Below are 24,694 nucleotides of genomic sequence, written 5' to 3'. Positions count from 1 at the left end.
GGGTTTATTATTTCCCTTTAAGTATAGAAATAATCATATGTAAACTTCAAGACAATCACCAGAAAAAGGCAATTTTTCTCATCTACTCCCTCTGCCTCCAAGATGATCCTGGCCTGTTGCATTTTTCTCCCTTTGAAAATGAATGGATGCCTCTTTTCCGCACTCTGCTGAGGGCTGCAGTGAGATTTCCATGGACCCTGGCTGCTGCTAATGTGACTCTCTAGTTTCAGATGCAGAGGATGCTAAGGCATGGATAACCAAGTACCTTTGTGCATTTAGATCTTCATGTAATTTAATGAGAAGCAGAGAGACTGTTCTCAGCCCCAGGTGACAAAAAGATGCTGCCTGGGTCTGCCCAGTGCCAGTATTAGTTTAGATCCTCCCTCCCCTTCTTTCTCGTGAAATGAACCTGCTAATGTGTGTAATAACGACATGCATCTCCAGCAGCCTGTACTCTACACCCTCTCTGGGCCTTGGTTTCAGTGTTTGGCTCTTGATGGAAAGGATTTTTTTCTCTAATTGCAAATTTCCCTGCTGCAACTTGTAGAATCCACTTACACATCACTGACAAAACCAACATTTTAACAGTGGTTTGTTTCTTGAAGTCAAGGCAGCCACCAAGAAAAATGAAGTATACAAATACTGCACATGCAGTAATTTAATGGGAAAAAGTGAGTTTATTTAGAAGTAACAAATAACAAGAAGTTTACAAACAACAGACATTTTCTAGCTAGCATTTTATTCTTATATAAAAATATCTCCCCAAGTCTTTAGTAAACAGTCTATGATCCATCCTGAATCACACTATACATATTTAGCTTTTCACTGATTAATAATCTGAAAGTACAGCTAAGGTCCAGAGCAAAGCATCTCAAGGTGACCACGTTGTAGCTGGGATACGAGTTGGAGGGTGTCTGTTTTGGGCCTGTGCAGTGAGCCTTTGTCTGAGCCGCCGGACTTCTGCCATCAGCTCCCGCTCCTGGCGTGCCAGTTCTGCTCGGCTTCTGTCTAAAGACACTGAAGTGCAAGAAACTTGGAATTAACATTGCAACTAGTGGTTTTCCATAAACACTACAAATGCCTGTTGGAAAACAGACACCTCTGGCAGAGAAATGCTGTTTTTTGGTACCACTGGATGTGAGGCAGCCCTCAGACCGGTAAGAGCAAGTTCTTTGAAAGCAGTGCCTCTGTTTGGCTACCAGGTCAGATGCTAATGGAGGCTACAGTAGGTCCAGAGGTTCCCATTGCCTACAGACTTTTATACATAAGGTGCATTGGATTTTAAACTGTGCTTTCACTGCCAGAGTGGCTAGGACAGACCAGAGGAAATGATTAGACTAATTCTTGACTATAACTCCCAGTCATATTTTATGAAAGACAGCTCTATGTCCTTTCAACATTCCCAAATCATACACAACTATGAACACAGGAAAAGCATAGGCAAGATGATCAAGTCAGAATGTGACTAAACTAGGCTGAGGTTTACTAGGACCACTCTCATAACGTGACACACTTCAGGCACTTCCTACCTGTGCCACCCCTGGTAGGAAAGGCATTTTCTGCAGGTGTGAAAGAGAACACAACAATAAACTGGTTTACTATCCACTAAACACCTACACAACTAATGACTCAATCACACAGTCAGGTGTTCCAGCAATGCTTCTGAAACTAAATGTGAAAGGGAGTCCTAACTTAGAAACTTACTGCGTGGTGATGGTGCTAATGTAGACAAATCATTGAGATGGATGTTTCCAGACCTTGGCACCTGCTGGACTTCTAGCCCTCTCTCTGTACACGTGGCCTTTAAATCACAGTGTCTCTCTGTGGGAAATGGAAAGAAGGATCCTTTGTAAATTAAAAATATTTAAGCTTCTAGTGAATTTTTCTAGCTGGAGGTAAAACAGTTTTTCTCCAGGAAGCAAAGCTAGAACAATCACCCACTCCAGCTAATGGCAAGTACAATTTGCTCAGAATTAGAGGTCAGTACTCTTCAGGTCAAAGCTATGCATCACTGCATTTCATTTTACAGAATTACAGCTCTGCAATTTCATTAATTTCTTAAAATTCCCTTTAAGAAATTGCAGCTCTTCAAGAAATTACATGTGCTGTTTCTTCCTATGTAATTAATCTTCTGACAAATAGGCCACTAAGATTATATGGAATATGGCTACTCATGCTTGCAGTTTTAGGAGACACCCATTTTAATTATGCACAGTTGCAAATTACTCCATACTAAAACATTAGGTAAATAAGGACAAAGGCTGAAAAAGTTTGCCCAAAGCAACACTAACCACTTAACCCTAATATTAATCACTCATTTTATGTGAGCCTTGGAAATATGGTGGGGGGATAGGAGAAATATCTGCAAAAACATATAAATGCAGCACTTGAGAAGGATGTGATGCCATGAAGATTTTTGCCTTTTCTTTTATACCCCTGTTATACCTTTTTACAACTTCTGTATTCTTAGTGCTTTTTGCCTACATTCTTGGACTTGTTTGTCAAGCTAAGAGACTAAACATTTTAGAAGCTTCGTAGCTAGGGATCAGTGTGCCCCAGACCCCAAGGTCCTCTCCAGAACACATTCTGTAAACTAAGACAGAACCATCCAGGGGAAGGTTCCTTGGGGGGGGGGGGCTCACTTGAGCCTCTCATTGGGGAATCTGTGATAGATATGCTAATTAGTAAAACCTATAATGTTATACCCAATGGTGGGGGGGGAGACACAGAGACACACAGAGAGACACACAGGGATAGACTCGGCGGGGTGCATCTCAATGCATACGACCTAGACGTGTACACCGAAGGATCCTTAAAATAAATACCAAGGTAAAATCCCTTTTCCCCTTCTAACCGTGTATGACTCTTGATTTTAAGACCAGGAAAAGGCATCAGATGTACTGGCCAATTCTGGAAGCACATAAATGTGTTGGGGTTTGTTGGGGTTTTTTTTGAACACTTGGAAAAGCCACTTCTTGGTATAATACTGTATGTCCTCACAGGACAGCATTATTTGACAGAAAATTTCTAACGGATGCATTTTTACAGTTGTCTTAAGATGAACTAAACCTGTGCTCTTACAAAAATGCCATTTATATTGCTGCATCTGATAGATATCAAACCGAGATTTCTTTCCAAGATATAACTGTTTCATGAAAGAATATTACCAAAAAGCACTTGTGTAAAGGAGTTATGCTTAAGTTTATCCCAAATATTGGACAGTTCATTTGTTGTTGAATGCTTCATGTTGTTGCATGCCAACATCCACACAGACCTGTATTATCTACGTGCTCACCAGAACAGCCATCTTCCCTTTGCAGCTTCTCAGCCAATTCTAACGCATCGTTCATTTTGTCATCTAAGAACTGCTTCCTGTGCTCATCTGCAGCAGCAGCCACCTTCTGCTCTTCCTCCAGTTGAGCTTTTTTGTGTACAACGTCTTCCCACTGTGCAACAGAGATATTAAATGTCTTCAACAGATGTGTTGCAAGGAAAAAGCAACAAACAGAACCATCTGGATTATTACAGATTATGCTTCACCCTAAAATCCAAATATGTGAAGGTTTCATTTTGAAAAATGTCTCTTTCAAACACCTGGAGAAAGGTAGAAGTCTTGGGTCAGAGAAAAAAAAAAAGAGAGGAACTTACAGAAATAGGAATATCCTTTCCTAAGGCTAAAACATCCTTACCAATTCACTCTAGTGCTTCCAGAAACTCCAGTCGAAACAGAAAAGGAGATTTCTAACAAAATATTTCCCGGATACATTTCAGTTTTGTGCTCTCCCTGGTACAGGCAAAAGACAGTTACATTTTTGCCAGGCCCACTTAGAAAAAGAAATTATGCAAATACCTTTTTTTCTTCTGTCTCCCTCATAGCCTTCAGGAGTTCAGCTTCTTTCACCCTGTTGTCATGCAGGAGCTTCACAATCTCTTGGTAGCACTTCTGCCGGTCCTGGTCATCACGCCTGAGTCTCCGCTGTGCTTGCAGCCTCCAGTCGGTGTCAATGTGCTTCTGCTCAGCTTTGGCTAGATTTTCTTCAGCCACCTAACAAAACACCTTTCTTACCAGAAATTCAGTCTGTTCCAACTGCACAGCCTTACCTACAGACCAGGCAAGACAAACTGAGGTGTTCTCCAGTATCCCTGTCAGATGTCCCTGCTAGAGCCACTCATTAACAAGTGCAGCTGACATAAGATTGATACCTGAATGCCAATACTTTCACCCACAACCATCTGCTTCCAAAAATCAAACGCTGTTTACAAAAATTCAGACCCATATGTTTATTTCTAGACAATATACAAATGCAGATGCCAAGCATATGGGCAGTGGGATAGCTGCAACTATTTTTCCAACTGCACAGTTACAAGTTCAGAGCTTGGAAATCTGAGCAATTCGTAATGTCAAGCTACACACGTTCATTACTGTGATCTAGAAGACAGTTTCTACAGCTGATTTTCCTGCTAAGTACTACCAACTGAAATCTCCTTTGAGATTTCATTATGGTTACAAACAAAACACGTTCCTTAACAGAAGGATAACTTGTTTTGAAAAGTACTTTTGAGTCTTACATGCTAAGTTTTGAGAAGTAAAAAAAAAGTTAGTATTTCTGGCAGGTCCAGTGAATTTCAATATTATATAGCTGTTTGGACACTTCAGTCAGATTTTTGAAAACCTCAAAACTTTAAACATGGAATCTTAATCTATTAGTATAGGTACCTAGAAATTAGATTTCTTTAGAAAATATTTCCATATTAACTTGAACTAGTTAATTGCAATCAAAATACTATGAACCAGTACTACTTGTATAAATTAGCATATTGACTGCCCAGAACACATGTTAAGATGCAACTGTCTTACTGTATGAGCTTTCTGTATTTCTTCTTTATTTATTTCTATCAATCTCTGAACACGCTGATCTTCCAGATCCACCTTTCTTCGATGGGCATCCACCTCTTCTTTCATTTCCTTTGTAACTGCCTCTTGGTCTTGGATTAGATGCTGCCAAGCACACAAACAAAAATTATTGTTGCTAAGCTACTAGCTCACATTGGTAATTCCATCTCTTTAATATTTATTAAAATGTCATTAAACTAGTATTTGAATATATCCCCACATCTCATCCCACTACATATCGTAACTGTCCAAGAAAGTCATAGACCCTGCTGTTTCATCTGCTTGGAATTAGATGAAGCATAAGTCCTAACAGTGGCGTGAGTCATGACAGGGGATGTAATTTCATTCTCTGGATTACTGTGGAGAATAAAAGCAGAATTCCAACCTAAATAAAGTAGACTCATCATGAAAATTTTAGCCAAAACCCTGAAATGTTTCACAAATATAAATTGTGTTTCATGGCACTGAGTTTGTAATAAACACATCTGCAGCTTGACCACAGAGATGATTTGCCAAAGTAGTACAACCCAACAGCAGATCCAGAAAAAGCACCACCTTTTCTTCATGTTCACCAGGGCACATCTACACAATTTTCTGGAAAAGTCGTAACCCCTTCCCAGGCCTGTGGGAATCTGTTGGGCAACTGAGGCAAAGTCAACATACACGGCCTTTGAAGCTGGAGTAGGGACCCTCACTGATGGCAGTGAAACTGCAGGGAAAGCCTCTCTGCACAGACTCTTGTGGGCAAACAAGAGATCCTCAGCTAGTTAAATAATTGCTACCTTTCTAGCCTAGAGAGGATGATCACTGTAGAATTAGTTCCCTGACAGAGCTGACTTTACATGTACTGGAATACAAATGAGCTTAGCCTGGTTTGTGTTATGTAGCCACAATACAGTTGGCTGTGTATTGAATAAATAAATGCTAACAGAAAGTTAGCCCAGTCACACTCAGTATGAATTATAAAAAGTATATGACCAAAAGCTTTAAAAAACCAAAATATAAGTTGACACATGTTTCAAAATGAGTCAGAGAGCTGGATGTCTACTTCTCCTTTATTCCACTGGATCTACACATACTCAAGATGGGCACATGTAGCTGTGATTTCTAAACAACTTAACTTAGAATTTTTAACCAAAATGAACATTTCTAAAGCCTTCCATTGGCATCCTTGCTTTTCAGTAATGTATAATAATTATTTATAATAATTAACTAATATTTAAACAGAATTACTGGTTAAAGCCCTTTATTACTGAATAGCCTTATTTCTGAATAAATCTGTCATTTCAAAAAGGAACTGCACATTCCCAATGAACCATCCAGTCCTTTTCGCTTAATGATGTTGTTGGCAACTAGACACTTTTTCATCATCTACATCAATCTGCTATACCGTTCTCTCCAGAAAATGCAGATATGTCTGGATATCACAGATGAAAAGGTGGGAGTTTCTGGGATGAGGAACACATTGTTATACACTTATTTCTTTTTTACATGTTCCTCACTTCCCTCAAGCAGCTGAGCCCACAGCTAAACCCTGCAGCAACCAAATGATACCTCGGCACAGAAGAATAAAATGGGGAGGATATGAGTATCTTCACCCAAAACTCCCCAAGATAATAGTGAGTTCTGCTAATGTTTTTATCAAAAGGGTTTATTCTAAAAAAAGTTATTAAAGAGGAAAAAGAGAAAAAACCAGACCCTCCTTTTCCTCACAAGGTCTGGTTGAATGAACACAATCAAATCCAAGAACTTCAAAGGAGGAACCATTAAATGTTTATATTTAATATGGTTCCCTAGTAATTACCTGTTCAAAACGCTGTTTTTGTGATTCAAATTCCATCTGTTGTAGTACTATATCTTGAACAGCAGCAGCTGTTTCTTGCTCTCTCATAGACGCCTTGTGGAGAAGAGAAACACATGAAAATACAGTAAAGAAATTCTTCTGCTTTGAATAAACATTATCAAGAAGAAAGTCCAAACCCCCATGCCCCTAAGTTCTGATTAACTTTCTGTCATATGAAGAATGGGAAATACTGCATAACAAAAGCACAGGGCAAGGTGGATAAGCAGCATAGGAAGAGTTTTGCCTCCAGCCAAGCTATGTTAGGGAAATACCAGTCTTGAACTAATGCTAATAACCTGCCAGATGCAGCTCTGAATCGAGGAAGGAGTCTCTGAAGCCAGAATACTGTGGAGGACAGTAGGCAGAAGGGGAAGTGGCCGCTTTGCACCTGGCAGAACCTGTGCTGAGCTGGAGCTAAGGAGTGTTACAGCACCCTGACTGCAGAAACAACCACACAGCTGCACTGTGCTCTGCAAAGTGTGTTGCTGAGACACAAGGAATAGCCCTGCAAAGGCTCAATTCATGCCCATGAGTTGCAAAAGCTTCCATTCGCAGCATCTGCATGCCATGGTGCCCGAGTTAGTAATTCGGAAGCAGAGCCAGGTCTGGCCAGAGGCCACTGCAGAGCCTCTCAATCAATGGCAGAGTTAATTTGCAATCTGGCCATACAGCCCACAGACAGCTGAGAACTGAGAATTCACTAGTCCTTTAAAGAGCCCATTACATTTTTCAATACTGCTAGTAATCAGTGAATCTGGCTTTTCTCAGGAATTTTGCCAGTTAAAGCAAGACAGTGGAACATACTAAGTGCCAAATAAAACTGTTAAATTATGCATTTACCACTTATAGTAGTCCACCTCATGCTAAATACACCTCTAGGCTCACAAATCACAGTATATCAACTAAAATTTTAGTTATGCATTTTTTCCTTGTTTATTTTCACTATTAAACCTTATGGAAAAGAATTGCCTGAGTAGTACTCAACCTTTCTTGCAATTTCATCATCAAGACGTTTCAGTTCCATTTGAAGTTGATCTTGCTGGTAGTTCAGAAAACGCCTTCTAGAAGCATCTAGAAGTTGCAGTTCCTTTACTTTCAGTTCTGTTTTTGCAACAGCAAGCCTTCAAGGCCAAAATAAACAGAAATAAGGGAACCTGTATATGTAAAAGGTCAGTACCAAAGAGCACAAACATGCTGTGCAGTTAGCCATTAGTTACTATGAGCTTGTCTCTAACTTACAAAGCTTAGGACAGCTGCTTTCATTCCTGTAAATTGTCCAGTTTTCATTTATGAGACAAAATTAAATTCACAGACACAGAAATATCTTCTAATGGCAATGTCTCCAGTTAAGCTTTGAAGTCCTGTACCCTGTCTCTGTTCCACTTTAATAAGTACTAGTTTAATGTTGCAAGGATCCAAAACTGGAAACTACTCCTTAGAATAACTGCCAGTGTCCTGGTACCTCTTGCTGCACAAAATTAGTCCCAAGTTTATTTGGAAAATATCAAACTCTTTCGAGGAACAAAACCACAAACTCAAGAATTAGTTTGTTAATAAAGGCTTGCTGTCCTCTTTAAAAAAAACCTCTGTAGGTTACAGAGGTTTAGGAGATGTGCTCAAAAACGTAGTAGTTAGGGACATGGTTTAGTGGTGAACTTGGTGGTGCTGGGTTAACAGTTAGACTTGATGATCTTAAAGGTAATTTCCAACTTAAATGTTTCTATGATTACCTGTAGCTGATCTAAGAAACTGTGGAGATGTTGAAATTCTCTTAAACCTTCCCAAGTGCAAAATGTACAAACTTACAGTTCAGCATCATTACTATCACAACTCTTTGCTCATCAACTGATACATAAAGCAGTCTTTTTTCTAGATCCATTAGAAATACAAGACTGCGTACAGTCACTGATCCTGTAAGTGACTCTCCTCTCTGCAGTGTGAGTCTGCCCACAGTGCAAGTCTGAAGTCTCAATGTGCAGACACACAGCAATTGACTGTTTAAGAGACTTTCCTATCCAAAGGAACCAGACAAATGGCTGGGAGCTGACACAAAAATATGAAGTGACTTGACCTTAATCTGCTGTATTCCCTCAAGGGAGTCATAGGCGAGGCAGTAATACAACCCAGATCATTTAATTCCCCCACCAAAATATGACCCATCAGACCACAGTTATCCCACATTACAATTTATACAAATTAGTGGTTATTTCTCCTTTACTCATGGTTAAAAATGTAATAGCAGGATACAGTAGCCAGACCCCTAATGTTTCTTATATTCTAATACCTCTGCCGCTGTTCTGCCAACCTCTCCTCTTCTTCCAGTAGGATTTTTCGCCTCTGTTCTTGAGCTTCTCGAAGTAATTTCTGCTTTCGATACCAGACTTCATCTTCTGCTTTCTGTTCCTGTGCTTTGGCTGCTGATTCATGTGCAAATTGTCTAAATGGAAGGAGGTCACATGTTAATCATTCAAACCAAATATCAAGAAATTACTTGATTACTTCGAAATTGGTAACAGTACTAGCAAAGAACTGCTCAAATGAGGTGACATAAAATAACATGGCATCCCCTTCGTAGTGACAAAGTACATGAGGAAAAGTTACAATATTGACTGTTAGAGACAACAGGGCATTACAGATGAGTGCAGGTACTTCCTTCCTTGCATTCTTAACAAAAACTGGTTTCTAAGGGTGCCTTTTTGTCATGGTACCCACTGATTTCAATAGCAACCTAAGAACTCCTGGCCCTTCAAACTTGGATCCCACAATGTCAAAAGAGGTTTAGGCTCAGGCTATGAGCTTCCAAGTTTTTGGTGACTTGTGGCCCAGTATTTTCTGCTAATTAGCAAACATTTTCTATTTAAGATAAGACTGACAATTTAACTTAAAACCATGTCAAACCAAGCAACTCTCAACCTTTAGCAGCTATTTGAAGTCCTTTTCCTGAATTTTCTTGTCTCTCTTCTCAAGAATACACATTACAACATACAAAGGCAATTATGTCCACCTGTCCCTCCCAGTCTGAGACTGTCTTCAATTTTCCACTAATACCTCTCTCGCAAGTATTCAATTTCATCCTGTCTGATCTTCTCCCGTTCCTGAGCTTTATAATCCACAACGAATGTGGGATATTTATTAAATACAGGGTACTGTTCTTTTGTAAGTGGTGTGAAGTCATCAAGCATACGCTGTGGATGGATATCCAGTGGTGTAGCCTCCATAAGATGATAGGCTTCCTTAATCACAACATTAATGTCCACGTTGTTACGATGATGAAAGAAATACTGTAAGAGACATGCTGCCATTTACATTCTACTCAAAATTATGCACTTTAATGTATTTTTACATAAATATATATTTATTTTTAATATACATATTTGGAAATAATCAGGAAGATTAGCAAGATCTATATTTCAACAGTTAATTAAAAAAGTTTTTTAGGTTTTCCCTACCAATTCATAAAACATCACCAGCTCAAGTGACTTGAGCCAAACTTCTTCAAGGTGTCAAAGTACGCTCTAGTTCTTTTCCTTGTCTTCAAATGGCAGCTGTGTAAGGGATCTGGGAAGCTAGGTGCCAATTCAGTGTCCAGCAGCCCACACAGTGACTCCTACCACTGGATAAACCTGCCTCGGCTTTCAATGTTCAACAATGAAGCTTGCAAGTTTCTCTTCTTGCAGGACTATTCTTCCTGTCAAAGATCTTAGCCACCAAGAAAATCTCTAAAAGGTCATTATTAAACATAGGAATAATGTTATTTGCTTGATGTCAGTCAAATTGACTGCTTATAAGCACATTTTAAAGGTGGAACCCTTTGTTTGCCTACAGAGATAATTTTCATAAGAAAAAAATCCTCTTCCCATGTAACATTAAACATAAGGAAACGTTTTAATTTAGCTGCAGAGAACATCCAATAATACTGCCTAATTTTCAAAATCGGACAGGAGGATAATGGAACAACATAACCAAAATTATTGTGTATTGTCTCCAGAGGGAGAAGTCCATACCAGATCTTCAAAAAAGAGACAGAATTATTTTGTGGTTGATGAACTATTGAAATTTATAAAATGCCTTTTAGTGACATTAGAAAGCTTATGAAAGCTTTTAAATCTCTCCTTGCATGAAACTGCAGGAAATTGCTCAATGTTTTACTCATTTATTGTGTCTTTGTCAAGTACCAGATGATGTATTAATATATTAAGGTGGAAATGGATCTCCTTGTAACCTGTCTAACAACAGATACAATGTTTTATATGTCTTTTCCACATGATTGACTTAAATATGAAGACGTTTACCTCAAAATCTGCTGCTTGGTAACAGTGGAGCAAGGGAGCTCTGGAACATATAATATAGGCAACGACAACCATTAGAAAGTATGAAGGATGGTTGGAGAAAATATTGTCGAAGACTTTCAGCCATTCTTCTCTTGTTAGAACCTCAGATAAGAGTGTTTCTAGGAGAGGCCAAGCATAAACCTAAATTGTTTGGGAAAATTGACAAAATAATCCATTAGTACAATTTTACCATCCCTCTTAAAGAAATAATATGATTTTTCTTGCCTTATACCAAGAATCTATTAATTTATGAAAGAAAGAGGAAATAAACCAGAACATTTCAAGATAAGTTTCATTACCCTCTCTAAACATTCAAGGGTAATCTGGGGTGATTATAAATACATTTCTTATTTCACTGGATGTCTAAATGTTCTGTTTAGATTTGTGAAACTAAAATCATCCTTAATGATAAACAGGGATTACAAAATAAATTCATCACACCTATATCCATGTAAAAAAAAGTACACTTATAATTAGATTAGTAGATTTTTAAGCAATGTGGACTTGAAAGCAAAAAACTTCTAAAGAACTACAGTAGCATATATATGATCATGGACAAGGAAAAACAACAGGTAAGCAATGATACATTCTTTACACTCCCACGTAATTCACTGTTATTTAATGAAAACTCCCCCCAAACTAGAAATACATCAAAATAAAAGACAAGCACACTATTATTCACTACAGTATATTTTTGTATACAAAAGCTGTCTAGAATATTACCTGTGAAGTCACATTGTATTTTATTAAATGCTGAAGTAGTTCTTTGTCATGATGTGCCAAAACATTTTCCATCATACCAAGGACATTAACTGGAGGATTGGGAAAGTACTCAAACCAGTGCTGACAAAAATTAACTGAAAGAGAATAAGAAGCTGAACACAATCCACTGTAATCCAGAGTGAAAGACTCATGGCAACCTTTAAAGTTCGGTTATAAAGCTCATGCATTTAAGAGGTCGTTTCAGGCAGCAAAACCTATTTAAGATATTCCCACGTCTTCTCTTTCCTAGTATTCCTAAACCATTCCCACAGTACACTGCTCCTCCAGCTGCACTGGCATGAGTTTTTGTGTCATTACACAGTGAACCAGACTGAAGAACTAATTTGGCTCAAATATAAAATGAAAAAAAGTCTGTGAGCTGTGGAACTAAGGCATGGGAGGCAGATGGGAATACTTAAACCAGTATTTCTGTCTCACAAAACTACAGCCTGGACTGAGTAATTTTTAACCTACTAAGAATAATTTCAGTAAACTTGGATACTTATTCACCAACAGCATGTGGTTGCAAAGTGGGCATGTATGCTTGGCAGCACATATCTTCTGTAGACTTAGCAGCAGCTGTGACAACTAATTTAAGTGTAAAGCACTTTAATTTAGAATGTTTCTTCAGAATACAGCCACAGCCAGGGTTCAGACAAATGCCTAGTTTTGAGTTACCACATGCTCAGTACAACTAAACAGAGTAAAACCTTGAAAGAGATCATTCCCTGTTGACTGGAAGCAGGTGACAGGTGGGGTGGGTGGCTGTGACTACTCTTCCCATGTCTCAGAGACTTAATTATTATAACATAATTATGCTAGATACATTTGGGCTTGCAAATGCTAGATACATTTCGATTAGACTTTACAAACACTGTTAAAACTGCTAACTTTTTGCTAGAAACACTGCAAAAGGTTTTTGTTTTAAGCTCCATATTAATTCCTGGTAACACCTTGGTGGCCTCTTAGGAAATACCTTACGCATTTCATCAGGGAAAGCTCTTTTGTGTTGGAAAGCTTAAACATGTTGCAGCATATTGGAGTTTTTAAAATCATTGCTTACCAACTACTGTAGCAACAACTTCAAAGCAGATCAGCTGGTTGTTCTGGAATAATTTTACAAATGGGAATGCTAGCAAAGGCATGTAAGGTGTCTCAGCAAAGATAGCAGACCAGTGAGCTAGAGCTGACAAGGTCCTGTACACAGAGGCAAACAAAGGTGTAGAAAACATCGGTCCAAAACCAAACAAAAATATAGTACATATTTTACAACCACAACATAGAAAGATTGTGAACTTCAAGACAGATGCAGGACTGTATGAGTTATCAAAGCAAAATTGCATGAGGGCATTACTATTTCATTTTAGAATTTTCCTTACAGCTGATTCCAGCTACTGGATACATTTCAGATGACTATATGAAAATAAAATCCATAATACTTAAATTTATACAAATATATATTTTACCTCTGTAGAACTCTCAGCAGTTTCCTACTTTTGATGGGATACTCTTTCTGAATATTTATGAACGCACTGTGGATTCCCCTATCTATCAGGCTACTGAATGCCAAGTGGTTTTCAGGAAGTTGTAATAAGGAACGCCAAACAAACATCCTGCAATTAAAATGCAGCCTTAGTCAAGCATAGGCCAGTAAACACAAGCAATTTTATTTTGTGCAAGCATGAACATGCACACAAAAAATACCTGTACTTAGCTGGATATTCTCCAAATCCTTTCAATAAGGCCCGCAGACGTTTCTTGTTTAATCCACCTGGCAATTCATTCTACAAAGCATGGTATCAACAGTAAATGTAACCATTTTCTCTTTCTTTGCACTCTAATCTATTAGAGTGGCTAAATATTGAAGTTTCTCACATAGTGTAAAAAAAAAAAATCAAATATGTATTGCTATATGTAACACAGTCCTAGGTACTTCAACAAAAACAAAAGATAATTCAAAACATCATTTATTGTCTCCTAAACTCAAAGAACAGCTGCCACCGATTTCAGTCAGAAGCAGATCAGACCCAAACTGACTGAACTATGTACTATTAAATGATGGATGCAGCAAAAACCATAAAGAATACTGACATAAGAAATAGATCATATGGTGACACATAAACAGGAAGATAGATATAGATATAGAAATATATACACATATAAGGCACATGATAAAGACAGAAAATGGCACAGTGATGACAGAGGGGAACAAATGTAACAGTAATTCAGCTTCTAAATAATTAAGAAAAAAAGGAAATGGATTCTAGGCAGACATTTTAGAGGTGCCAATTTGCTTTCTGCAGGGAAGCAGATCAGATCTAGCAAATATCCATATGTGTCACAAGTTGCTTGAACAACTGCAGAGGTACCCCAAGCTGACTGGAGGCAGCTCTGGCTGTGTCACATACTGTAGGAGTACGGGCTAAATAGAGAAAGAAGATGGTACTAAAATTTCCTTAATGCCTGCTCTGCTCAAATATCCAAGTGTATCAGTGCCTGAATTTATTTTTTAAAGCAAATGGCAATGAAATATAAATGCTGCAGACTGAAGGACAAAATATTTGCAACTTCTTCCTACCTCTTTATTTTCAAGTGATGTATTTGCTTGCAGTTTTAGCAATCTGCTTTGAATTTTGCTTCCTTTGGATTTCCATGGCCCTTTTGACCCTCCAGAAGTCACTTTTGTTATCAGTTTATTTGCCTCTGATGTGTACTTGGGCCCATCTTGTACAACTTTGAACATGGATGGTGGAGGCTAGTATTAAGTGCAAATACCTTGGTTAAAATCTTGTAAAGCAGATTACACAGAAATATAATTTGTTGTTTACCTCTATTTTATGTGCCACATTTTTGAGTTTGATGGCCATAGAAAGAAGAATAGAAACACATTTGTACTGTAAATAAATACATATAGATTGTATACTCCTGAAAAACAATGTCCATGAATAAAACTGCCCTAACTACGAGAAGGTTTATGTAGCTTCCAAGCTAACTCAAACACCATGTTATTTCCTTTCCTTAGCAAACAGTCAAATATAATTGGGATAGTATAGATGTGTATCATGTACTGTCCAGGTTATTTACTTTAGTGTGTTTCTCAGTGTCATTAAAATACTTTGCATTTCTATAGCACCAGTTAAAAGAATACAGAAGACCTTTACAAACTTTAAATAGTCTTCAGTGTCAGGCAGGTATTAATTAATTCAATGCTGGAGATTGTGAAAGCAAGTGACAAAGTGGATATCCCAGTTCATGTCAAACTGTCAGCAAAAGTGCAAATGGAATGCGTGTGACATCTTTACACATCCTTCCTCAGCTCCAACTCCATCATTATCCAGAGCTGGTTACTGTTTACTTCAAAGACATAGTGATTAAAGATACATGGAATTCTGTATTTAGAAATGTGACTCCCATTAATAAATTAATGTAATAAAATAAGAACTGGTATTTAGAATGTTTGTTATTTAAGAAGGATTAGGAGTGTATGATTGTGCCATAAATGATGGGTGCTGGTATCCAATAACATGGTAAGAACAACAAAATCACAGTAACAAAAGCACCATTCATGCCCACAGTTTAAGAGAGCGTTAGCTGCAAAACATTTCCTATAGGAAATGGAACAGAAAAGGCACAATTATTCTGTTTCCATCTCCCCCAAAACACCATTACAAAAAGAAACTGATGCAGACAAATTGCTGTAGAAAGAAATACCATTTCCCTATTCTTCCAACACCAGTAACACAGTGATATATATACCTTAAAAACACCAAATTACCTGTCAGGCTGGAGGAACTATGAAAGAAACTGTACAGATCACTGTTTCTTTATTTGTATTGTTAAATAAGGCACTTCAACACGTCTGCAAACTACTGCTGATGCAAAAGATATGCAGACAAATATCAACTTTAAGGGGATTAAAGCTCCTGTTTTAAGAAATGTAAAATACCTTATTTCCTTCTTGAGTCAAAGCTTGGACACTGTATAAGTTAAGGCTTCCATTTTCCATTACTGAGGCAATATACTGTCCGTTGGGGCTAATCACTGCTGTACTAATTCCCTCTTCAGGACTCCCAATGTCAAAAAGAAGTTTGCATGTTTCTATATTGATAAATCTCATAACATTATCTTGACTTAACACTCCAAGGACCTATAAGTTAAAAGGATTCATCCATTAATACTGCCAATGTAAAACAAAGTGGAATACCCAATTCAGCAGTGACATTCCATTAAACTAAAGGAGCAATTGAGCAAAGATTCAGCACAGTAACTTTCTTCTCGTATCTTGTGAGCCCATATCCCCAGTGCCACCCAAAAGCCCTCCAAGTATAGGTGTTGAACCAACTAACCAAATACTCCTGTCTTAAGCTTTATAAAAAAACTGACCTGACTGGAGCCCCCATCAAAACTGCCAGGGAGGAATTCCAGATGACGGACAGCTCGCACTTTCTCAGGCATCTGGATTATTCTTATCAACCGCTTTGATTCTAAACACCATAAGTGAAGATGATTTGATTTCCCACCAGCTACCAAAGTCCGACCATCCCTGGATCACAGATGAGGTAATGTTTCCATCAGCATAGTATAATTTAAATTAGGGTTAGCTAAAGAGAGAGATTGTTCATTTTATTCTATGCCCTCAAATGACTTTTGCATCTGCCATTATTTCTGTGATACTCTCCTGAAAGAACAAAATAGCTCCTAAATAATAAAATTGCTTTAGTAAAGGATAGTTTAAACCTTGGTGGTCACTAAAAATCAACCTATTTTATTTCAACTGCTATGAGACTATAATAAAAACTGCTACTGATCCTTGCTGAAAGTATCAGTCACAGCAGAGTTCAAAAGCTTACCATAGTATATAGCTCAATACTTTCATAAAATACTACAAATAAAGAAAGAGAACCTGTTTAAAACCATGATTTTTTAGTCTGCCTTAGAATGTTTAAAATAGCAATTTACCTGGTAACTGCAAACACCTTATAAAATAATACAGAACCTTCTACAGGAGTTGGCAACTGGTATTTACAGTGAAGAGTATCAAATTCCCATGCAAAAACAGAATTATCTTTGAAACAGCTGAGAATGGTGTTACTCAATGGAAGAAAAAAAACCTGGAAGAATATGGAAAAGAAAAAAAAATGGGATGTTGTCAAGGAAGTACATTTTAAATTAACCAAAGTGCATGGCAAAATAAAGCATGGTAGGTGTGGCTATTACCGTAACTGTGCAAGGCTTGGATCTCACAGGGAACCGGTCCCTGTTCCCTGTGACAGTCTAGAGAGGAGCTTGCTCTCCTTGCACTGGTTAAAACTTGTACCCTTTGCTAAGCCACTTTAACTCACTGAAATAACTTAAATTTTATCTTTCTTATTTTTATGACTGTAAAACTTTATTGTTTCGGATGAGGGCCAGAAAGGACATAATATAAACGCTGGGGACATCACTGGCTGAGATTAAGTCAGTGCTACAAAGTTGATAGTTTTGGTCTGAATGATCTCTTGGGGCCTTGAAAATCTTGAAATACGGATATATGGGTTGGGTTTCATCTTAGTGACTGAAAGTTGGACATTCAGGCCAAATGAGTCACTTGACAGTGAGCAAAAGTAACCTGTGGGGAAAAGAGTCATCTCAGCTACCAGAGTCATTTATCTTCAGACAGAGCTGTCTGTCCTTCAGGGACCCTGAGGAAGACTAGACAATGAATTGAGAGAAGATGAATGAAGTTTAAATTTTGGTAAACTGGAGTATCAAATAGTTGCTAATTTTCTGCTTTGCTATAGAAAAATACCACAGGATGGTCACAGGCAGCTGTTGAATCAACAGTGGTGCTTTGGAAATGGACATTGTAGATGTGTTTGTCTTCTTTTCATTTGTCTCACCTGCTGTCTGTTCACTCTGCACCTCAGTCTCTATGTTTTTAAATTACCTTTGCCCCATGCCAACCTAATAGAAGGTGTATGTTGGAGTGCAACTGGGCTTAAGAGGCATCAAAAAGTACAAGATTAGTGTGACACTGCTACACTGGCCCACAGAGCAAGCAAGAATCCATCTTTGCACCCTGAGTGTCAGGCCTGCAGTCTAATAATAAACCTGAACTTCAGTAAAGCACTTACTCATCTGTATGTCTTAGATCGTGGCATGAGAATAAATACCATTATTCTAAAGACAAAAAAATGGAATCTAGATCATTTGCATAATGTCCTATAAGAAATGGTAGCACCAAACCAAGACAGCAGGCACTTGATTCCCAAATGTGATCTGTTAATTCAATCATAATCGCTGTTTGGCTTTAAAGGTTGTTTCCATACTGCAACATCCTGATCCTACCAAATTCCAAGAGCCATTTACCAATAAGAAGTCCCTACACATAGCCTACACAAAGAAAGGTACTGAGCAGTAGAAAAATCTTGTGTCCACTAAAGAAATGCCTGCCTCTTTGGAGGGAAGATGTTATAATTATTTTAGCAACACACAACAGTTTTAATAAACAAACAAAAATTTATGGATGATCTTTCACAGTAATTGCTAGATGACTATTTTAAGCTGACAGAATTTCTGCCTGACCCAGAACTGGGTGAGGATACTCAAATGAATAGCCTGGGTCTCTGCAAAAGCAGCATGGCTTTTTAGTGGCCAGCCTGATGAGAACTTTGGTTTGAAGTGGTGTTTGTCAGATTATTCACTGCAGGGCAGCACGTGTGCAAGCCATGCTCAGGCACTGTGTCAGGACTTTCTGTAGTACTTAGACCAAAGTGTGGCATTTGGTGGCGCAGGCAGACCTGTTTAAAGAGTGTAATGCTAAGGGAGAACTACTTAAACCACTCCCTGACACAAACATGTCATCCTTCTCAACCCATGCTGTTCCAGTGTGTCTGTGCAGCAAACAGAAGCAAAGAAACCACTAGGCTGAAAAGCAGCAATTTTTTTTTGCTGAGTTCCTTTTCAGCCTTGTTTGTTCCCACATTCAGTGTTTTGCATGCACACACAGAAGAGCTGTGGAAGAAGAAGCTGAATGGGGCAGGTGGTGGTGACTGAAGTTACCATTATGACACCAAAACTGTTTTTTTAACAACACCCTTAAATCCCACTATCATTCAGGTTGGAATCAATCTACACAGGTCCTCTGAGCCCACCCTAGGCTACAGCAAGGTCAACCTAGAAGATGGTTCCAACTTCCAAGTTAAATTGGGTTTAGTCAAAGTCATATCCAAGCAAGTTTTGAGTATCTCTAAAAATGGAGGTTCCTTAAAAGTTCACAGCACATCTCTGCAATTATTGAGTTATGGTTTCAGTGGTCTGGGTGATGTGATAGGATGAGAGTTAAGATGATATGCCCAAAGAAGACAAAAAAGATTCAGCTGTATTTTAAAGACTATTTACAAGTAATATGATTTTAATATGTGATGTTATACCTCCTGTGGTGTGCTTGTTCACCCTTTAGCAGTTGCTCTTTACTCACCTTTTGTATACCCACAGACTGACGAACATTCAGCTTTCTTATTCTTTGAAAGGTGTCCAAGTCCCACAGTTGAGCTGTATCAGTGGAAGTAGTGATGGCATACTTGCCAGAGCCATGGACAGAGATGGAAGACACTGAAGAATCATGGCCTCTCATCCAACTAACTAGCTCCTGGGTTCCTGCAGAAGTTGATGAAAATGATATGAAAGTCATTCAAAGTGGAACAACTACTACTTTAATCTTTATTGTCAACACTATACCGTGAAAGAGACTTTTAAGCATAACTAGTATATAACCATTTGCGATCACAGTCCAACAAACAAGAAACAAAGGTCTCAGTCTTCAAACAGCTATTAAACCATAGAGAGGCACAACTTTCTCCTCATCTCCAAATAACCGATTTTATAAGTTATGCTCAGTTCTGCACAGAAAGCTAACTTGCACAGACTTGTTTAATTTAGCCTAAAAATCAGTCTTAAAAAGTCATGAACAATGTGATCAGTGAAGTTCAGCATGCCTCATAGAATATCTGATGTGAACACCCACAGAAGCTGAGACTGAATGTTCTAGTTAGAATTCTGCACTTGTTTTTACTTGTGGACAGAATGTGTGAATGATTACACAACTATTTACAGGTGCAAAGAAGAAAGGTTTAATGAGAACGGGCTATGACTATAGAAAGGCAGAGTCAGAAAGCAACAGCTCATTAATCTTTTAGAATCCAAAACATTTTTATGCTGTGCACTGCATTCTAAGGAAATGGTTCCTCTGACTACATTGTCTCCCACTTGTGACTGCATGACCACTAATCTTCCCTCAGCAACCAAACTGCACTTGCGGCAATTACAGTGTTTACATTGGGTGGTTTGCCTGGCAGTCCATGGGGTGGTTCCAGCTACTGCTGTGCCATCAAAGATAGGAAATGGCTACAAAGCAGCTCATAAAGACTAACAGTCAAACTTTCTGCTGTGCTTACAGACAATGGAGTACTTAAAACTATCATCACCTGAGAGGTGACATGGGATTAGAGAGTCTTCTAAAGAAGGGGATGGAGCCCATCAAGTAACTACTGTCTAATACTCCCTAAGAATAGTTCACCCAGTACCAACTTAGGTGAGTACCATTTATATTTTAGAACATTCTTCAGTATGACTTGATAGTGTATCCAAATGTCTTAAGTTTGGTCTTCCTGTTGTTGAAAAGAAGAGAAAAAGTGCAGAGGATTTCAGGCTTTGACTCTTCCTCTATTTTGAGGAACATTGTGTTACATTAAAATCTTCACAGATAATCTCAAACTCTAAAACTGTAGATGAGTGATTCCTACAGCTTTTTAAAAAGATTGAAATTCAGATTATATTTGGATAGAATGAAGACATTACAACTGCATTTTCTGATAGGTAAAGAATAATTTATGAAGAATGAATTGTTACTGCCCTTTACCATTTAACTTCTAATCAAGACAGAGACACATAGCTGTGAAGTTAATTTTTAATATTGCTTTTGAATAAGGATATAGAACTACTTGAATACTCAAAAGTATTGACATTTAGTGTACATTGTCACTTTGTTCAAATATTTTACTGTAAATATAGTTAAGAACTTGTTCAGTTGCAAACTAACATACTGTCAACTGGCTTTGGTTTTAATGGAGTACCTCATTCTAAGCAAACATTTAAAAAAAAGGTAACATACATAACTACAGTCCTGTGGTGGACTTCAGTTAAACAGATGCCTGTGTGACTCAGTGGGAATAAAGAACTTTGGCAAAGCAAAGGGTTCATTTAGGTTCATTTACCCACAAGACTATAGCCCAAACTTTTCTTTGTCAGACATACGGCATGAAATACACAGTATGATTTCCATAAAACAAACTATCCAAAAATTTAAGATCAAAACTAAAATTATGTAGTTATTTCATGCCAATACAGATAGCATTTAAACTTTGAAATTACTCCTTACCTGTATCAAAGCACTTAACAGAATAATCTGCCAAAGCCACAAGGAATTCTGTCTTTCTGCGAAGATTAAATGCCAAAGCAGTGCAAGCTTGCATTGTTCTCTGAACAAGGTTGAACCTATTTAAAAATACATATTCTCTTGTGTTAGGAAACTTCGGTTCATTTAACATGAAGTAAAATAACTTAATCGGTTTCAATATATTTCACAGAGAGAAAAAATAAATCAACTCAGAAGAACGGGGTAAGTAAATCATATCCAATTATAACATCTAAAAATCAGTGCTAATCTTTTAAAACTCAGTAGTAAAAAGCTAAAGGACTGGTTGATGTCTTTCTGCAAATGAAAACACTAGGTCTAGTCTACTGTAATTCATGGCTCATTCATTGATCCGTTTGCCAAAGAATAACTTCTTGTGGAAGCACTTAAGTTCTGGGGCATTGCTGTTCTGTTTAGTTACAAGCCTCTGATCTTTTTGAGCAGCTAAACGAATGAAATAACATTTAAGGAGCCTACACGACACCCTGGGTTGTAGTCTCAGCCCTGAGCAAACTATTATCTATTTAAAACTATCGAGTTAAAACCCAACCTGTGGGATCCTGTCCAGGCAACTTCCATGCCCCTGAATGCTACAGATGTCTCACACAATTAAAAAGTCTTGACAGAAATATTCTTACCTGTTCCCATTCAAGTCAAAAACGTATATATTCCCTTGGCGGTCTCCAGCAAGGAGAGAATCCCCAGAACTGTCAAAAGCCGCATTCAGAAAATGTATTGTCTTTGAATGGTACCCTTGGACACTGCGAATGATGTTTACTATAACTCTGGGAAGAAAGCCAGAAAAACAACCACGCTTAGGATCATTTTATTACCATGTATATTTGCAAGACATAGGATTAAAATGTTTCTATCTTATGATTTTACAAATCTGATATTCCATGTTCTATGAAAAATCTTCCATGAAATCCATGTATTTCTAATATAAAAAATATACTACAGAGGAAGTAATTCACTGGGTTGGAAGGTAGGTAGGGGGAAATTCACCATTCACAATCCTTTTGTGTGGTTCCTGGTTACCTGATTTCCACTATTAATGAATAACACTGATAATATATGCTGATGTATCATCTACCAATGAATCTGAAAGCCCAATTCAACACTCAGCAAGGAACGTGGCTCATCATTACCACTGCAAAGAAATGTTCTAGAAAACTAAGAAGCTGTGCATTACTGTAAGAAACCACTCTGATTAGGTGTGGGAAAAATCAGTTTTAGTATCACTTCTTTTCACAGTCTTCAAAAGCATGGGGATTGTTAAGCCTGGAAAAGAGAAGGCTCTGGGGTAATCTAATTGTGGTCTTCCAGTACCTGAAGGGAGTCTACAAGAAAGGTAGGGAGACTTTTTACAGGGGCCTGGAATGACAAGACAAAGATGAATGGCTTCAAACTGAAAGAGAAGTTTAGATTAGGTTTAGACATTAGGAAAAAATTCTTTATTGTGAAGATGGTGAGATACTGAATCAGGCTCCCCAAAGAAGTTCTGGATGCTCCAACGCTGGAAGTATTCAAGGCCAGGCTGGATGGTGCTCTGAGCAACCCAGTCTAGTGGAAGGCCCATGGCAGAGGAGTTGGAACTAGGTGATCTTTAAGCTCCCTTCCACTCCAAACCATTCTATGATTCTATGAAGAAAGCCTTGTTTATTACTATTCATCTGAGATATTATAGAAAAAAAGTTTCCAGTTGTCCATTTCTATCCTTGTAGGGTGCTGTCCACATAATATGGAGCCAGATGCTGAAATGTGCAGAATAAGCTGTAAGAGGAAGATTTTTCCAGGAAGTAGGACATCAAGATTTCGAAGATCTGCTACTCTTGGATTTACTGCCTAACACTAAGCAAGGCAATCATTTTGTATTATCACTTGGATGTAAATTCACAGTTAAACTAAACACCTAAAACTGTGCAGGATATTGGCAGGCTGATTAAAGACTGCAGAGCACTTGCAGAATGCTCTGACCATGGTTATACAAAATGCTGATAGCTCTCTGAGATGCAGAATATGCTACTCAGCACTTGCATGGGGCTGTGGGGGCATGTTACAAAGTCTGAGTGAACACCAGAAGGAGAGTCATACATCCATGGTGCAGACTAGAGATAGAACTAATTGCACCTCACTGTTAAGCCTATTCTTTTTTTCAATAAAAGGACCATAAAAATGAAACTAGAAAGATAAGATATTTTAAATTATAATTAAAATCTAATGATGTGAGGGGGGGGGGGTTATGACATTAAAGACCCTAACAAATGAAGTATGACTTCTGCTTCTAAAACCACACTGAAACGCAAGTACTTATCACCGCAGCTACAGTATCTCCCAAGACCTTCACAACGTTGCTCTCTGCCTTTCAGAAGTTTTCCTGCCACTAAACTAACCCAGCAGAACAGAGTTAGGAGTTCACGGCGCTGCATCCAGAGGCCCCCAGGGCAGAGGCACCCGAAGCAGCATTTGTGCTGCTGCTTTTCAGCTTGGACCAGGCAGTATTTACATAGCATACCACACTGCGATTAAACTCTGGCAATTCCCCCATGGCATTTTATTCAATACCACCAAAACCGAAGCACTAAACTGGGGTAAGTGCCCAGCCAAACTGTGAGCAGCCTGAGCACGGAGGTTTCACAGCACCCTCGAGGACCTGCTCCGCTTTCAAGAGAGCATGTCATCGATACACGTAAGTATCTCAAAGGTGGGTGCCAAGAGAATGGTGCCAGACTCTTTTTGGTGCCAGCGACAGGACGAGGAGCATTGGCCTTAAACTAAACCACAAGAAGTTTCACCTCTACAGGAGGAAGAACTTCTTTACGTTGAGGATGGCAGAGCACCAAACAGGCTGCCCAGGGAGGTCGTGGAGTCTCCCTCTCTGGAGACTTTCCAAACCCACTTGGACGCCCTTCCACGTAACCTGCTTTAAGTTGCCCTGCCTTGGCAGCGGGGTTGGACTGGATGATCTCCAGAAGTCCCTTCCAACCCTAACGATTCTGTAATTCAAGGGGAACGTGCTCCTTCGTTACCTAACCGGGTATCCTCACGCTGCCCCTTCAACTACCCTGCAGAGGCTCAGGTGGGCCCGGGTCAGCCCTGCCCCATCCGCCCGCTCCTCTCGGGCAGCCGCTCCCCCCGGCCCGTCCCCGTTACCCCCGCGGTGAGGCCGCCCCGGCCCTGCGGGTCCAGACGGGCCCCTGCCGCCGCTCGCCCAGATCGCAGCGCTCCATCCCCGCCCGGCGCCGCCGCTCCCGCGCTGCCCTCAGAGCTCCGCCCACGCTCCAAACCGGGGGGCGCCGCACACGTGGTACAGCCCGCTCCCGCTTCACCAATGGAGAGGAGCCGGAAGGGAGGCGAGGGCTCTCCCCGCAGATGTCGGGGAATGGAACCGCTCCAACTCCGGCCTCGCG

At 39.1% G+C, this 24,694-nt stretch overlaps 1 protein-coding gene and 1 long non-coding RNA gene across 5 annotated transcripts in view; one reads left to right on the top strand and one right to left on the bottom strand.

Annotated features, from left to right (window-relative positions):
* Positions 1-23,526, top strand: part of LOC125317420 — a 36,268-nt gene extending 12,742 nt beyond the window's left edge. The window contains exons 2-4 of the long non-coding RNA XR_007200073.1: positions 20,268-20,402; positions 21,457-21,488; positions 23,009-23,526. This is a non-coding gene — a long non-coding RNA (uncharacterized LOC125317420). The remainder of the gene's footprint in view (positions 1-20,267; positions 20,403-21,456; positions 21,489-23,008) is intronic.
* On the bottom strand, positions 658-24,547 carry TBC1D31 (TBC1 domain family member 31). 4 transcript variants are annotated; one of them, XM_048287197.1, is made up of 22 exons: positions 24,438-24,547; positions 21,923-22,069; positions 21,249-21,364; positions 19,290-19,468; positions 16,790-16,941; positions 16,214-16,373; positions 15,777-15,977; positions 14,409-14,585; positions 13,535-13,614; positions 13,297-13,443; positions 12,894-13,027; positions 11,792-11,925; positions 11,030-11,209; positions 9,786-10,018; positions 9,022-9,174; positions 7,723-7,858; positions 6,699-6,791; positions 4,859-4,999; positions 3,851-4,045; positions 3,275-3,446; positions 1,705-1,821; positions 658-1,017 (listed from the first exon to the last, which is right to left on the bottom strand). In XM_048287197.1, exons 1-22 carry the CDS (start codon positions 24,512-24,514, stop codon positions 872-874), a joined length of 3,270 nt encoding a protein of 1,089 aa, XP_048143154.1. In that variant the 5' UTR covers positions 24,515-24,547; the 3' UTR covers positions 658-871. The 4 variants fall into 4 exon arrangements, with proteins under 4 accessions (XP_048143154.1, XP_048143155.1, XP_048143156.1 ...); XM_048287198.1 differs by having other exon boundaries at positions 3,296-3,446; positions 24,438-24,546; XM_048287199.1 differs by lacking the exon at positions 24,438-24,547 and adding an exon at positions 24,314-24,412.
* Positions 24,548-24,694: the final 147 nt, after the last annotated feature.

The sequence above is a fragment of the Corvus hawaiiensis genome, chromosome 26 (assembly GCF_020740725.1).
Source record: "Corvus hawaiiensis isolate bCorHaw1 chromosome 26, bCorHaw1.pri.cur, whole genome shotgun sequence".
Classification (NCBI taxonomy): domain Eukaryota; kingdom Metazoa; phylum Chordata; class Aves; order Passeriformes; family Corvidae; genus Corvus; species Corvus hawaiiensis.
Note: the sequence above shows the minus strand (reverse complement) of the source record. Positions and strands in the feature narration are given on the sequence as shown.

Coding starts and splice junctions, on each gene's coding strand:
- TBC1D31 (XM_048287197.1), bottom strand. CDS start 24,514: ATGGAGCGCTGCGATCTGGGCGAGCGGCGGCAGGGGCCCGTCTGGACC. Junction 21,365..21,922: donor TTTGACTTGAATGGGAACAG/GTAAGAATATTT, acceptor ATTTTTAAATAG/GTTCAACCTTGTTCAGAGAA. Junction 19,469..21,248: donor TGTTAAGTGCTTTGATACAG/GTAAGGAGTAAT, acceptor CAACTTCTGCAG/GAACCCAGGAGCTAGTTAGT.